The sequence below is a fragment of the Megalobrama amblycephala genome, linkage group LG1, assembly GCF_018812025.1.
Source record: "Megalobrama amblycephala isolate DHTTF-2021 linkage group LG1, ASM1881202v1, whole genome shotgun sequence".
Taxonomy (NCBI): Eukaryota; Metazoa; Chordata; class Actinopteri; order Cypriniformes; family Xenocyprididae; genus Megalobrama; species Megalobrama amblycephala.
In genome coordinates, this window is record NC_063044.1 from 31,113,357 (window position 1) to 31,130,590 (window position 17,234).

The following is a 17,234-nucleotide window of genomic DNA, read 5'->3' on the forward strand; positions in this document are numbered from 1 at the left end:
AAGAGCAAACATGTTGAAGATTAACCAATGGTGTGTCGATTCATTAAATAAGCTGTTTCTTCACAAAAGCAGTTTATTCAGCATACTGAAGCCTCTCCTTCTTTGACATCAATTCCAAAAAAAAAGTTTGTTATAGACCTAAACGTAGACTTCAATACATGTTATAGGGCTGAATTAACACTGTTCAAGCATGCCGTACATGTTAAGACCGGTTCACACTGCAACAAAACACAACAAACATGTGCCTTTATGTGTAGTTGTTCATCTTTGAAAGAAGACAATTAAAAATGGGGTTGTGGATGAAGCCCTTTTTGTTGCACTTTGATAGACAAGTTTTTTATTTTGTTTTTTTTTACTTTTGGTAAAACATTTAATGCATTCAACTTGTTCATATATTGTATAAATCTTTGTATAGTAGAGCAGTGCCTATGGTATTTTTACACATTTAAGACTATGTCCATGAAGTGTAGGGAAATAGTTTTTCTTTGGTTCGTTTTGTTTTTTGCTCTCTTAGATATATAATCTGCTGCTGAAGTCTACCTCTGTCTGGTGTCTTTTTATATACTGCATTTTGTACACACATTCTGCTTTTTCCTCACTACCCAAAAGGTCACGAAATCACAATTCACAACCCTTTTATTTCTGCTCCACCAATGCAGTTGCACTTGCACACCTCAAGTTGACAGTAACGCTTACCTCAGCGCCAGACTCGACAAACACCTATGGACCCATTTCACAAACTGTGATTTTGAATTGAATTTTTCTCTCTCTCTGTCTGTCTTCTGACTCCATAATCATTTCTTTAGGTTTTTTTTCTTCTTCTTTTAGAAAGTCAGGGGAATGGTATCAAGGATTATTTTTTCTTCTTTTGCTATTGGAGCAAATGGGAATGCAAGAATCATATTTGCTGTAGCCTCCCATTCACCACTATAGCAATGTACCCGTCATCTGATGGCTTCCACTTCTGAGATCCCCGGAAATATGAAAAGGGTCCATTGAATATTTAGTCTGTGAAAGCGGACACCAACAGAGTGAACACATTGATTCATCAAAACCCAACAACAGTTGTTGATGTTGGGTCAGTGTGATTTGGCCTTCAGCTTTGATTTTCCCTGGTAGATTGCCGGTCTTTGGCAATGAATTTGTCACAACAATCGTTGAAAATGTTAATATTGGCTATATCAAAAAGGTATCGCATCTACATACACAAATGGAATGACATGCATAAATACAGGTAGGCATGAAAACAAATATAGCAAATAAAAATGGTCCATGGAAGAAAATCATTTGGATAATGATTTCAGTAACACTTTGGTATCTATTAACTATGACTTTTGCCTCAAATTCTTAATAGTTGATAAGGTAGTTGAAGGATTTAAGTTTAGGTATGGGGTAGGATTGAGGGATGTAGAATATGGTTATGTAAAAAAGGCATTAATACGTGCTTTATAAGTACTAATAAACGGCCAATATGCAAGCTAATATGCAACTAGTTAAAAGTGAGAATTGTCCCCCATACTAAAGTGTTACCATGATTATTTGCAGTGCAATTTCTGGTCCTAACACATTAAACCTTGTCTATGGATTTAACTGGATTGGCCGACTGAGCCCTACAGGTTAACATACAGTCTCTTATAGGTTAATCTCTGGTTAATCTGTTTGGGTGGCTATGTGTGATCTGTCTGTAAAGCTGTCATAAGGATTTAGCTAGCTGTGAAGACAGACCTTGAGTGTAATGTTGGATAATTATCGCCCTATGTCACGATGGTCTGTTACAGCTAAAGAGTTTGAAACTCTGGTAAATGAACATTTTGAAGCACTATTTGTTGGCTAATAATATCTTAAGTCAAACTCAAAACACTTTATTAAAGCATTTGATTCTGTGGATCATGGTCTTCTTTTTCAAATTATTTGACTGTAAGAACTCAGTGTGGGTCTATAGATAATTATATTTCCACTCCTTTAATAGTGAAGACAGGTGCTCCTCGAGGATCAATTTTGGGACCAATTTTATTTTCTATGTAGGATTGGAGCCAGCAAATGTACACTTTTATGATACTATCATTTATACTATGGCTCCATCTTTAAAAGTGGCAATGGACTCTTTACAGAATGCTTTTAATTCGTTTCAGACTTCTCTTGATAACTTAAAATTAGCATTGAACACACACACAAAAAAACAAAAACAAATCAGAAATGCATCATTTTCACATGCTCCAGATTATCACTTAATGACTTTGATTTAAACTTCTGATGGTACTCGTATTTAGAGGGTTGCATCTTACAAATATCTTGGTATCTGGCTTGATGATAAGCTGACTTTTAGCACTCATATTGATAGCCTTTTAAATAGCTGAATAGTATTTATATTAATTGTTAGCAAAATTTTAATTGTACAGACGTATAACATTATTTTGCTTATTTCAGTACCTGTCCCAGACAACAATGTGCATTCAGCACTTTTCAGCTGTTCAGGCAGTGAAATTTATTTTAAATCCATGTAAATGTCAGCCTTGAAATGCCTTTTGATTGTCTGATGGTGTGCTTGAGTACAGCAACGCGAGCACAGCCTCAGGGACTCTGCGTCTGACAGGTGCAGTGTGTTTTTCTGCAAGAAACAAGCTCTGAACTTTATACTCGGCGGCTATGTTGTTTTTGTTTTTCCTCTAGTGTGCCGTGTTATAGTTTAGTCCCTAGCTAAACACCCTGATAAAGAGCAGATCCTGCAGGTTTTTGTGGGCTGAATGTGACTCGCACATCATTGACGTTGTTGTCTGTGATTCCAGGAGCTCTTACTGTGGGGCTGGTGCGTCAGTGTCAGACCATTCACGGACGAGATCGAACCTGCATCCCCCCGCGACTCCCCCCGGAATGGGTCACCACGCTCTTCTTTATCATCATGGGCATCATCTCCCTCACGGTCACCTGTGGCCTACTGGTGGCCTCGCATTGGCGTCGAGAAGCCACAAAGTACGCAAGGTGGATCGCCTTCACAGGAAGTGAGTGACATGTCTCATGTTTGAGTCACCCAAGCTGTTTTCCTCTTGCTTTTTTGACCCGCCCACCACAGATATGAAGGTGAAGTGTGTCATTTTTTTCAGCACACCAGTGGTTAGAGCTGGGCAATATATCAGATATTAATATTATCAAAATGAAAATTAAGATTAACGTGCCAAAGATGGCACCAATAGGTCTTTTCTTTCCTCTTGCAAAACTAGTCAAGTACTTGTATTACAGCAGTTAAAGGTGCAATATGTAATATTTTAGCAGTAAAATATCCAAAAACCACTAGGCCAGTGTTATATATTTTGTTCTCTTGAGTACTTAAAATATCTCAAATGTTTCCAACTATTTGTAAATCGTGAGAAAATTGCAATTTTAACCAAGGCTCCGGGACGTGTGAGGAGTCGCCTCTCAATTGCATCATACCCGCGTTACCCTCGGTTTCCGGTTTTATTTTGTAGAAACCATGGAAACACCAAAGACGCTTCAATATATTACACATTTTAATAGACAACAGATGTTCCCTTTTGATATATTTATAGACAGAAAACTAATTATTGTTATATAGCTCAACATGTTTATTCTTATTGTTTAAATCTAATTTTCTTTTTTTTTTTCCCTCCAAGTACCATGCTTCACCATGCCTCAGAGAAAAACACTATTTTGTCAAATAGCATAATCAGGTGCAGCTTTATTTTTATTAGCAGTAATACATAATTTTCTCCATCATACATTTTAAAATTGCATGCCATTAGAATTGCATGCCATTTATCAACACAAGCCATCCAGCATTTAATATATTCTAAAATCGATCTCTTACTGCAGTGTGCAACAAGTGTCTCACAGCAGCCGCCAAGCGAATGCACAGAGTAACATTATAACATCATTTTCAACACACTCAAATGTATCTAATATGATAAACAGAGCTGCGTTACCTCATGCTCAGCACTGGAAAAGCGGAAGCGGCGCCGGCGACTGTGGCATAATAAAAGTTCTGCTGCTCGTGAGGCGTGTGTTGTGCAGTCGCTCCAGCGGTCTCGTTCAGCTCCAACAACACTCGGTCCTGCTGTGCTTCATACTACAGTAACGTTAATAGTCGCATCCATGAACATGATTTCTGCCCGAGTCCTATCCCTATTCTTTTGCACTGTCCGTTGAGGTGGAGACCACATGTCCCAAGATTCCGCTCTAAAACTTGCCGTCATCAAGCTATGCCTTTGTTTTGAATAGGCTTCTAGCGACCTCTAGCAGACAGAAAATATTACATATTGTACCTTTAATTCCCCATCTGAAAGAGTTTTGAGTTCCCGTGGGAATATAGTGTCATACCACAGAGCATCTCTTAAACCAAAAAGTGTTGATAGATTTGTGTTCTTAGCTAAAAACTTGTAAAAATGCTTGCATAATTTACCCCAGTTGCACAGTGTAAGATACAGTATGTGAATTACAGTGCTCTAAAGAAGCTGACAAGTGTGCACCTTTTGTACCTATTTTGCACTCACTTTTTTTTTTTTTTTTTTTTTTTTTTCATATTGTTACATGTTCATTTAATAAAAGTTGTAAAAGAAAATAAGTGAAATTGTAACAGGGCAAAAGAAAATCGCCTTTTTAATTATTCTAGAGCTAATGCAAAAATACCAAGGTCTACAGTAGTGGCCAAAAGTGATGTCCAGTCTAGGAAAATTGACATTTCACCCTTCATTCCAATATTATTACAAATTTGTTAAATAATTTGTAAGCATGTCTATTTTTTTTTTGTGCAGGACTCCCTGGTAGAAACGATTTTGGTAACACTTTACAATAAGGTCTCATTTTTTTAACATTAGTTAAAGGTTTAGTTCATTTTAAAATGAAAATTGCCCCAAGTGTATATGACTTTCTTCTTTCTGATGAACACAATCGGACTTATTTTAATAAATATCCTGACGCATCCAAGCTTTATAATGGCAGTGAACAGGAGTCACGAGTATGAGCTGAAGAATGTCCATCCATCCGTCCGTCCATCCATCCATCTATCCATCCATAACGTGTACTCCACATGGCTCCAAGGGGTTAATAAAGGCCTTCTGAAGCAAAGCGATGCATTTGTGTTAAAAAAAAAAAAAAAAAAAAAAATCCATATTTAAGAAGTTATGAAGAAAAATATCTAGCTTTCACCAGACCGCCTTCCATGTTCAACGTATGAAAAAAACCGGAACTGGCATTGCGTCACTTAAGGTTTTTCCGTAAGTTGAATAGGGAAGGCGTAGGATGTAGCCAAAGCTTTTTTTGAACTGCAAGAGTTTTACTTTATAACTTGCAAGAGTCTGGCGGAAGCTAGATGTTTTACTTTATAACTTGTTAAACTTGGATTTTTTTTTTTTTTTTTTTTTTTTTTTTTTTTTTTTACACCAATGCATCACTTCGCTTCAGAAGGCCTTTATTAACCCCCCCGGAGTTCATGTTAGTTCACAGTGCATTAACTGTTAACAAATAGAACATTTAATTTTAATAATATATTTGCACATTTTGAAATTAACATTAACTAAGATTAATAAGTGCTGTAGAAATATTGTTCATTCTTAGTTCGTTAACTGAAGTAGTTTTACTGATGTTAATTAATGAAACATTAAAGGTGCTAAAGAGGATCTTTTCGTCGACTGAGAATCCAGAGACTGTTAGTGAGTTGTTGAAATGAGCGCATGCGTAAGAACAACCCCCCTCCTTCACAGCTCATTTCAAAGGAACGCCACAAGTATTGCACGATGATCGCGTAAACGATTGGCTGATGTTTTTAAGGTCCTACCTCGTGCACAGATGATGTATATTAATATTATTACTTTCAGTGCACCTAATAAATAGTCTTTTATCAGTTAGTAAAGACAGTTTCAAGTAATATTGCAAAAATGTATAAAACAAAACATCCTATTTAGCACCTTTAATGTAAAGTGTTACCAAGATATTTTGTCAATGGTACCTTACTGGTTAAATGAAATTTAAAAACAAATATAATAGTTGTGTTTGGAGTCAATTGTTTTACATCTGATAATGAAAATGAAACACAATGAAACTTGCCAAATTGTGCGGACGTAAATTTTGATCAGGCTGTCACACAAAGAAATTATTACCGCATGCAAATTTAAGAGAAAACCAACTAAATATTAATAACTCATTATATTGTAGTCAATGTATGCTTTTTCCTGTGAAATAAAACCTTATGTCTTTCCTAGTAAAATAAAACCTGCATCAGTAGTTTGCCTATTTTGCCAAATAATTTTGTCCGATAAATACCTTAACTAAGTTTAATGATTTTTTTTTTTTTTTTTTTCCCCATATTTAAAATATTTTGAAAATCTAAAGTGATTCTACAAGTTTGATTAAAGTATCAAAAATGAGGAAGATCCTCATATTTTGATACTTAAATTGAACTTGTATGGTCATTAAAAACATATATCCCCTACGGACATCACTTTTGGCCACTACTGTATATCAATTATCATCAAAATTTGGAAAGATATTTAGTTCAAATTTTAGGTATATCGTCCAATCCTACCAATGATATGGTTCAGAATGGCAAGAATTTTGACTTTGCAATATTGATATGTCAGGCTGCTCAAACGAATTACAATTAAATTTGCTTTCTCTAGGGCTGCAGAAACCACAAACGTAACCTTTAAGACCAATACGTACCGCCCATAGTGCGACAAACCTATGTGGTATAGTGAAAATAATGGCTGTTGGCAGTAAAAATGACTATATCTGTTGTCATATCACTTATTAAACCCACAGTATACCTTTTTTTTTTTCTTAAACATGTACACTAGGGTATGTGTACAGTGTGCACAACATAAATGTCATCATATGCGCACAGTACGAGAATACTTTCTTCAACTACGCATGCTCTTTACGCTCAGTTTGCACATACTCGCAACTAAACTCGCAAAGACTTTTTTTTTATCGGTCATCGTTGACCACCATTAAATATAATTAATTCAAATAATGACTGGTGTCTCAAGTTCTCAACACAAATGGTTCTAATGGAAAGAGTGAAACAAAAGCTGAAAATGTGTATAGACTTTCCACATGCGCTTGACAAAATAATGGTTTTACCCTGTCAAATGAGGTGTCGGTTCCCAGCTGTGGGGAGCGTGTAACAGCGACCGAGTCCTGCACACAAGCAAGCAGTCCGTGAGACAGATGATCTCTGTGGTTTGGGGTTGAATGGGGCTGCTGAGGTGTTGTGTGTCTGTTGAGCATGTGCGTAGCATCTGTTGTGTTCGCTCACTGGAGACACTATTAACTTTCTTCTCTGTTCCTCAAGCTAGTGTGCAAATCCTTTGTGTATCCTATAAAGAAACCCTTCAATTTAAACTTTGTCTCAGGATACAATAACTATAGTTCACAGTGCTGCAAATTCATCACCTTAATATAGTGTCATCTTAGCTTCAGCACTGAAGTGTCGAGAGCCGTACTGGTGTCGCTAAAATATTCAGAGTGGTTTTTACAACATTGCTATGTAGTCACAAGGGTGTTGTTGGCAGGGTGTTGCTATACTTTTGTTATGAGTGTTTTTAGAACATTGTGGTTGCTAGGGTTTTCTTGGTGGTTGCTAGGGGGTATCTAGGTAGTTGGTTGCACAGGGTGCAGTGTTTGGGTTTCGGAAATAAAAACTTGATTTTTAACAATGACTCAACTTTAAAGACAGACCTACTGTGAGTTTTGAGGTTATTAATCGATGGTATATGCTTTTGTTGAAGTCATCCATTCACATTATTTCAATTTATTTTTTAAAGTAGTTTAACAATGAATTAATGATGAAAAACCATAAATTACCATAAAATTACCCATGATACTGTACAGACAATTCCAGTCACAGCGGCCAAGTTGCACCAAAAGAGCTCTTTATCTCTGCCCACTCCCATGATGCACTGCAAATTATGTAACAGAGTGAGTCTATGCTGGGTTCTACAATTCTACAATTGCAGGTACATTTAGTGTCCAAAGTTTTCTGCTTTTTTCAAGTGGTTATATTTTTAATTATTCTAATAATTTGTTACTCATTGTCATGGATCACAAGATGTTACAGGCCATAACGATATAATATTTTGTGTAAAAAGTGTCTTATATAGTTGAAAATCATGATTTCTTGTTGTCCGAGTTAGTCAGTGTATTTTTCCATCATATTTTATTTGAATTTTCTTTTCGTAATATTTCATCTATTTTATTTATAAAAGCCCTAAATAGTCGTCTTCCTAATTCCACAACATTAAATTGTTTAAAAATGACTTTTATAAAAATGTCCATAAATCTTGCGTCAATTCTGTTACCGTACCATACTATGCCTTCAAACTGGTGGAATCTCCTACAGCTATGTACGATACAGGAAATGATGTCACTTTCCCTCACTGACTAGGTATGAAGCAGCACTGAAAGGTATGTGTGCTCCCTCTGAGAAAAATTTAATCTAAAAAGTTATTACACGAAGAGTTTTGTAAAATGTACTGTTACCACAATATCAAAAGGAAAACATAATTTATAACTGATCACACAGTGGGTTGTTTAGAAGTCTTTTAATCATGATTTCATTAGTGCCATGTGCTCTTAGCATTTATGCTAGCAAGTGGAGTTTTTGGCTAAACCGTCTAAAATTGTCAATTCTGTTACCGTCAAACGCTGTTACCAAGGTAGAGTAACAATGACAGTATGTAACAGAATTGACAGCAACAAAATTGACAAACAATACTATAAAAAAATGTTTGTTCGTTAAAAAAAAAAATAATAATAATAATAAATAACTTGTTTGGCAAACACTGAATTATTTTCAATAAGATATTGGAAAGAATTTCTGTTTAAGTTTTTTTTTCTTTAACGTTTTGAAATGCAAAATGTATCTCCAATTTTAGAATCACTCATATGCATATTTTACAATAAACTTTAAAAGATATTGTTTCTAAAGCTATGATCAACAACTTTAAATGAATTGACCAATGTGTTTAATTCAGTTATGTAATTTGAGGGGATTCAGGGGATTGTAGTTCCTTCCATCAGTAAAGTTCACAGTCTTCAGAGTATTACAGAGTATTCAAATACATTTGTTTCAAAATAAAAGTTTATAATGTTGTGGTTTACCTCATAGCTGGTTGCCTTGGTGTATGGCTTATAACAATGTTAACACAAATACTTTAACATTCCTACGGGAAAAATTAAAGGAAATAATATTGCCGGAACCAGCGCAATGCCACTGAAAAAGTGGGCGGGCACTAATGCACACTATTGTTCAAAAGTTCCCACCCCAAGTCTCGTCTCATGATGTTCGGGATATGGCTCAGGTTGCTCCTTTAGTCCAATTCTATAAAATTTTGATCACCATTTAATTGCCCGCCAGATTATAAAACACAAGCCATCTGAGCCGAGGCAGAAAGCAGACAGGAAGTTAGAAGTAACAGCATACCTCTCCTGAACAAGCCCCAGGATTTGAGGTATTGTGTAGAGTGAGTGTATTATACAAAAGCTATTTCTGATTTGGCAAAATACTTCAGATTAGCTCCTGATTATGTCTGTCCTCTCTGTTGTGTAATCAAAAGCCCAAAATCAGCTCTCTATTGTGTCACAATAGCCAAGTAAAGTGTGATTATGAAATGGTCTTTTTACTGTTGTCTAATGGGTGGCATTGGCAGTGCATGCAGAGAAATGCTGTTGAACGGAGAAGTCATTTTGCTGAGAATCGCATACGTAGTGGCATGGTTGTCGTGGTAACAGGAAAGAAATAGTCCCAATTGTCCAGGTTCCGCTTACCGTCTCTGAACCTCAGTGACTCACTTGTCTTTTTCTATCGCTGTGTGTGGGCGGTAGTTACGGCGTTTAAAAGAGCAACAGCTCCTTAACTAGAACACCTCCGCAGGCTGGGATCATGACCTGCTCCATCAGGGTTACATTTGAAGACCGACAATTTAGCAAAATAGTGCAGGATTGCTATGCCACAAAACACAAATATTTCTTAAAGGTCCTAATGGTTAAACTCTCCAGTAATTCTTTTCTTTTCTGTTTTTTTTTTTTTTTTTTTTTTTTCCTCAATGTAGGGAAAACATCAATGTTTAAAATGCTGTACTTGTATTGATTATTTTTAAGTGAGACAAACCAACTTATACTACAAAACATGACAAATCATCAGTTCCCACTAAAAAATAATGTCACTTCCTGAAAGAAGGAACTGACTGTTGGTATTTTAAAGGGATGTAAAGACTTAACAGGATGTGGAGTGATATTGAGGACATATTTCCAATATTACCAGCCATGTTTTTTTTTTTTTTTAAACATTTCAATTAGACAAGGAAAGATGAAACACAAATTTCAAAATTGCCAGTTTTCACATCAGCAGCACCCATGGACATGGCAAAACAATTGACATTTCTGTTCAAAACGAAGTAGTAAAATCTCACCTGTAATCACAGTTGTGATGATGACAAAACTAATCATTTCAGTGTTTAAAAATGTTTTAAATATAGTGGATTAAATGTTTGTCCACTATTAGATGAGAAAAGGGCTTAGTCAACCAAAATGTTTTTAATCGGTTAGTCACGAAAGAAAAAACGCCACAGAAAGTGTGAAAATCATTGTGGTAATTACAGTTTGTTTGGCAGGAAATCCAAACTTTCGCCCTATCATCCATCGACCTCAAATGTGGCTTATCATTTGAAATGTATAGTAGCAACTAGGCTTGCTACGGTAGTTGGTGTTACCGGTGTTCAGTCGCAACACCGGTTTCATCACTTGCCCACCGCGGCACCGAGGCCTTTTTTTTCCCACTTTAATGCATTAAAAATACTTGCAATTAATGCAATTAACGCAGTATCCTTTTTCTGCGTTATATGATCAAGCTATTATTCATGCTAATGCTTTTAAACCATTCAAGCACGACAAGGCAAAAGAGAGTGTGCTGTCTGTGAATGTCCTGCCTATGTGACACACACAATGCGTGCGCGCCAGTATCGAGTTCTCTTCTGCTCTTAACGAACCATAACTCACACAAATTATGCCAAAATGTACGTTTTGTCGAGTGTTTTTCAGTAAGAGTAACCCATCATTCAAGCAATTGGCGTTAATTTGAAAGTGAAAGTCGGCCTTCCCGTAACAAAACATCGGAAGCTCAGCCGAACAGCTGATCATAGCTGTACAGGGCGGGTTTTTATTTTTCATGTCAAAAACATTTCTAATCGCGGAGAGCGCAGTTCATGGTTGCATAGCAACCACAGACGCCACAGGAGTGCAAACGCTTTGGAAACAAGGAGAAAGTGGCGTGGCCGCATTTTCCACACGTTTTTTGACGGGATATGTGACACCGGTATTACCAGTGTTGTCACATGTCAATTAACCGTTGGGAAAATTTTCTCACTGTCACGTCCCTAGTAGCAACATTACATGGCTGCTCAAACTAATGTTAACCTAGATACATTGTGCGCTATTATTAGGCACATATCCAAGTATTTGTGTGGACTCCGGAAGCTAAAGTATAGCCTGCTTACTGCAAGACATGAAGGCGCTGGCGCGATCACTTGCAACAGTAGAGACTGTTCTGAATCTTAAAATACTCAATTTTTGGTCATACAGAGAAGAGTAACACATCATTTGAAACTTGGTCTACTTTTGTGTAAACTCACAATAACAACAAAACATCATAATTTTGTAAATTAAAGAAAACGCACAGGATGTGCTTTCTGCCATCTTGGTCTCTGTGAACTGAAGCGTGTCAAAAAATTAACCGAAACTACTTGCCTCGCAGATGTGAAATATATCTATAGAAAGAAACGTCTACTTTTAAACGAACCAATTAAAATAAAAACAAGCACTCTCTGCTTATGTAATCCATATGAAAGCTGCATTTCTCTCTATAGGAGCGTTCACTATACTTCAGAGATGGTGAGGTATAAAACATCTTAGAAGCCGACACTGACTCAGAAAACACTAGTTTATTCATAATGTCTCCATATTAAAAATGCCTCCTTGCTATTTTTCCCGACTCATTCAGTACTTGTGATGGTGCTCCGACAAGCCATGCCACTCTCACACCACACATCTTTCTCACACAATGAAATGTACATCACGGAGCAAAGAGGACACTGACAATGTGCCGACTGACAAGACAGAGGTTGTTACTTTTGGTATGAAACAAAGTCTTAGTTAGCAAATTTTGTCCTTTTTTAAAAAAAAAAAAAAAATTCAAACAATACCATTTTGTGGCTCTTTAATGTGTCGTGATAGATCGCAGTAGCGCCTCAGTTGAAGCGACACAAACTGATCATCTCTTCCTAGTTATTGCACTAAATAAACATGAATGAACATTACAATCAGAAAGTATGTTGCTTCAACCGCAGAAAGATTTCAATACACCATTTTTTAAGATCAAGTCCACCAACATTAATCTACTAACTCTCCTGTCTGGTTTGTTTAAAAAACGGCGGATTCTGTCAGTCAAACTTGACGAAGGGTCAATTGGAACTTGCAAATCTGCATGGCAAAAATAACCTGCAAATATTTTAACAGCTTGTTTTTAGATCTGATGTACATTCACATTGATTTTGGGCCTGCATATAATCCATTTAAAGCTCATTGCATGAGCGTTTGGGCCCCAGGTGGGGTTAACACAGGTGTCTGGGCTAAAGCTGCCACTGGCCTCAAGCCATCCGAACCTGAAAGAGCAGCTTTGTGTGACGAACACAAGCCCCCTGTGTCCCTTCGCACCACGCCCAGCTTGACCAGGTTACGCTCACGGCTCAGCGTCTGGTGTCATGTCCGCAGCTGTGGCTCTGGCTTGCGTTGGCTTCAGCATATGGTGCGTCAGCGGGGACAGACGTAAACATTAGCTGCTCAGACTTGTGGCCTAACCAGAATGCACTGCTGGACAACATTAAATAAAAAGAAAGTAAAACAGAGTCGGCGTTCATAACTCGGTGTGGAAAAAAAAAAATACCATGCTTTGAGGTTGTTGATGTATACTCTAATAAATTCTGGGTTAAAAACAACCCAAGTTGGGTTGAAAATGGACCAACACACTGGTTGGGTTAAATGTTTGCCCAGTGTGCTGGGCAGTTTTATTAAATCCCAACTATTATATAAAAATTATTGTATTGCTTACTTAAAATCAACCCAAAGTATGTTGGAAATTTAATGAATAACAATTAAACGATAAACATTAAATTTCTTATTGATAAATGTTCAACTTTTGATTTTTACTGTTGCCTCTGGTAATTATTAGTCTGAATTTTTTAATTACCAACCTATTTTAGGTTCATTTTAAGCCAGCCATATAGTAATTTTTAAACAATAGTTGGGTTAAATAAAACTACCCAGCACATTGGGCAAACATTTAACCAAACTGCTAGGTTTGTCCATTTTCAACCCAACTTGGGTTGTTAAACAGGCAAAATTGTTCGAGTTACTTATCAGTTATTGGCTATAATGTAAATAAATGTTCAGCTATGAGTGTTGGGTAAATTTTTTGTGCGCATCCCTTCCAAAAGTTTCTTTGTTTCATGAATGAGTAAATTGTATACAGTATAGCTCAAAACCAACTGAGAATATATGATGAATCATTAAAGGATTAGTTTACTTTCAAATACAATTTTCCTGATTTCCTGATTTACTCACCCCCATGTCATCCAAGATGTTCATGTCTTTCTTTCTTCAGTCGAAAATAAATTAAGGTTTTTGATGAAAACATTCCAGGATTTTTCTCCTTATAATGGACTTCAATGGGCACCAAATGGTTGAAGGTCAAAATTACAGTTTCACTGCAGCTTCAAAGGCTTTAAACAATACCAGACGAGGAATAAGGGTCTTATCTAAAGAAACAATCTGTCATTTTCGAAAAAACTAAATACAACCGTATATGCTTTATATAAACAAATGCTCACCTTCCAAGTGTTTCCGCTTTCCGTATTCTTCAAAACGCTTGCGCTGTATGTCCTACGCCTTCTACTTACGGAACGAACGTGGCACCAGTTCCGTTTTTTTTACGCAAGTTGAATGGGGAAGGCGTAGGACATACAGCATAAGCTTTTTGAAGAATACAGAAAGCAGAAGCACATGCAAGGTGATCATTTGTTTATATAAAGCATATACGGTTGATTTTTTTTTTTTTTTTTTTTTTTTTTTCTCGAAAATTACTGATCATTTCGCTAGATAAGACCCTTATTCCTCGTCTGGTATCATTTAAAGCCCTTTGAAGCTGCACTGAAACTGTAATTTTGACCTTCAACCATCTTGAGGCCATTGAAGTCCACTATAAGGAGAAAAATCCTGGAATGTTTTCATCAAAAACCTTCGTTTCTTTTCGACTGAAGAAAGAAAGACATTAACATCTTGGATGAAATGGGGGTGAGTAAATTATCAGGAAAATTTTATTTGAAAGTGAACTAATCCTTTAAGCTTTGAAGCACTAGATTGTAGGTTTCCAAATGCATTTCTGTATCCGTCAATCCATCCCACAGAAATAGACTCTCCTACAGGTCTGCTAGCAACATAAATGTGTCAGGGCTGAAGCCTGTTTCTATTTCCGCTCTATCCATTCAATTAGTTTTTCTTCATTGTGCTCAAAAAAGCGCCTCACCTCTTTTCATGGAACATGTTATTCTTTTTTTAACAGCATGAACTGAGTGGTAGTGTGGCATTTACCACAGCAGGAAGTGTTTTTTTTTTACTCTGCGCTGAGGGCATGACCTTTTGTCCACAGCCTAGTTACCATTCATCTCCTTAACCCACTCCTTTGTGTGCATCTAAGAGCCAAGACCGACTAAAGTGGTTTATGCAATAAATGTTCAAAGGCAGAAGCTTAATGCTGACACCACAGCCTCAGTCAGATCAGTGCACTTCTCTCAAGGCCATCGTGTTTAATTGCAGCGCAGCATTCTGCTGAAAGATGCTATTATCTTGCTTATGGGCACCAAGATTGAGCCGAGGCTGCACTCAGGCATCTATTAGCAGTGTCTGTTTTTATCTCACTAAAAGCCTTTCTGCCAGGCTAACATGAACCCATGCTGAGTGTCATCACTCTGGTCAGGGAGGAGGTCTGTTTTAAACGTGACAGGCCAGAGGTCTGATGGGTTGATGATTGGGAATAGGCATTCCAGGGCTTTGCTGTTGTCAACATGTTTTTTTTTTTCTTTCTTTTCTGCAATTACAATTATGGGTCGAGCAACTATATGGTAACGAGTTTGGTGCAGGTTTATTATTGCTCGATATTGAGATTTATCACAATGTATAATTTGATAATGCTGCCAGCTTGAAGACGATCCTGACAATGACTGAAGCCTAGAGAAATCAGAGGGCTCGTTAATTAAATTTTAGAATATAGTTTAACAAAAAATAGAATAACATAACGTAAACTTAACTGTGCAAACATGCTTTTTCTGCCTTAAAACAACAGAAGTTAGGTTGCCTTGTCACTTATTAAAATAGTGGCAAACATCTCATATTTGAAGAGGTACAACCTATACAAAAAGTTCTCTTTTAGATAAAATAAAGTTCAGAAATATTAACTAATGTTGTCGCTGGGATGGAAAGGTTTGTTGCATTTCCCATCTTGGTTGGAACCGACTGATGATAGATTTTGCACACCATTTGGCCCGTTTCACACAGAAGACATTTTCCATTTCCCATTCTTTTTCTATGTAAACACTCTAAAAGGATGTGTTTGACCGTTGCGATCATATCTTTTGTAGAGTATCTCACGTGACGCTGCTTTCTAAAAATGCGACACTCAAGTTAAAAAGTTCAACTTTTTTTTTTTTTTTTTGAAAATTTTATTTTGCTTTTTTCAAATATAACAAACAACAAACATCTGACAAAACACAAAAGAGAAAAATAAACCAAAAATAAACAGTAAATTACACACAAAAAAGAAAAAAAAAAAGAAAAAAGATACATGTAAAACAGTTAGAAAAACAACAATTATCAAATCAAGTCATGTGGCACTGTATTTATATAATTCAAAAAGGGATTCCAAATTTTATAAAATACATCACCCCTGCCCCTCACTGAATATGTAATCTTCTCTAAAGGTACACAGCTGCAAACCTCTGACAACCACAGTCCAATTGGCACATCATAGTCTGCTTTCCATTTCAAAGCTATACATTTTTTGGCTATTATTAACAAAATTTCTGTAAGTTTAATAGCTTGTCTATTTCGGAGGTCAGAGTTGGTAAAATTACCTAATAAACACACCTCAGGATCCACTGGAAAATCAATTCCATGAATCCGTGATATACTTTCACATACTTTCGCCCAAAACACCTTCACTTTAGGACACAACCAGGTAGAATGCAAAAATGTTCCTTCTTCTGTACCACATCTGAAGCAAAGGGGTGAAATACTGTTATTAAATTTATGTAATCTAGATGGAGTGTAGTAAAGCTGGTGTAAAAAATTAAATTGAATTAGTCTATACCTAGAATTCAAGGTTGAGGTGACCCCATCTTTACACAGTTGACCCCACAGGTCCCCATCAATTCTTACCCCCAGATCCTGCTCCCATCTACCTCTGGATTTGTCAGGGTCATCTAAAGATTGATTTGAAATCAGGGCTTCGTAAGTTCTAGAGATGGTTTTATATAGTGGTTTATCTGAATAGCAGATTTGTTCAATACATGTCAAATCAGGTATCTTAGGAAAGGTTTTAACTTTGACCCTTAAACAATCACGTAGTTGTAGATAACTAAAGAATTCTTTATTACTCAAATTATACTTATTTTTTAACTGTTCAAACGACATTAAAACTCCTTTATCGAAACAATGCTCCAAATGTGTAATTCCCTTATTTGCCCATATCTTAAAATTTTTGTTTTGGTAGCACATAGGTAGCAATCTGTTTCCCCATAAAGGTGTCTTAGGGGAAAGAAAATTATCCTGTCCCATCATCAATCTCAGTTTATACCAGGTCCGAACTGAATGAATAATCATGGGGTTATTCGTTTTACTTTTGATCAATTTGTCATCCCATGTATATAAAATATTGGCAGGGATCTCTTCTTTTATTTCAGAATTCTCTATAGAAAGCCAGGAGGGAAAGGGGGTAACGGCAAACATCTGGGCCAGATACCTAGATTGGGCTGCCCAATAATACAATTTAAAATTGGGAAATCTCAATCCTCCTTGATTATAATCTAAAGCCAGTTTATCAAGACTGACCCTAGGGGTTTTACGGTGCCAAATAAATGATCTTATTAACCCATTAAGAGAAGTGAAAAAAGAATTAG

General features: G+C 36.5%; 1 protein-coding gene across 1 annotated transcript in view; it reads left to right on the forward strand.

Annotated features, from left to right (window-relative positions):
- mosmoa (modulator of smoothened a) overlaps positions 1–17,234 on the forward strand; it is a 46,380-nt gene that overhangs the window by 18,792 nt on the left and 10,354 nt on the right. Inside the window, exon 2 of the mRNA XM_048189443.1 lies at positions 2,787–2,999. Within this exon, the coding sequence (XP_048045400.1) occupies positions 2,787–2,999 (213 nt within the window). The remainder of the gene's footprint in view (positions 1–2,786; positions 3,000–17,234) is intronic.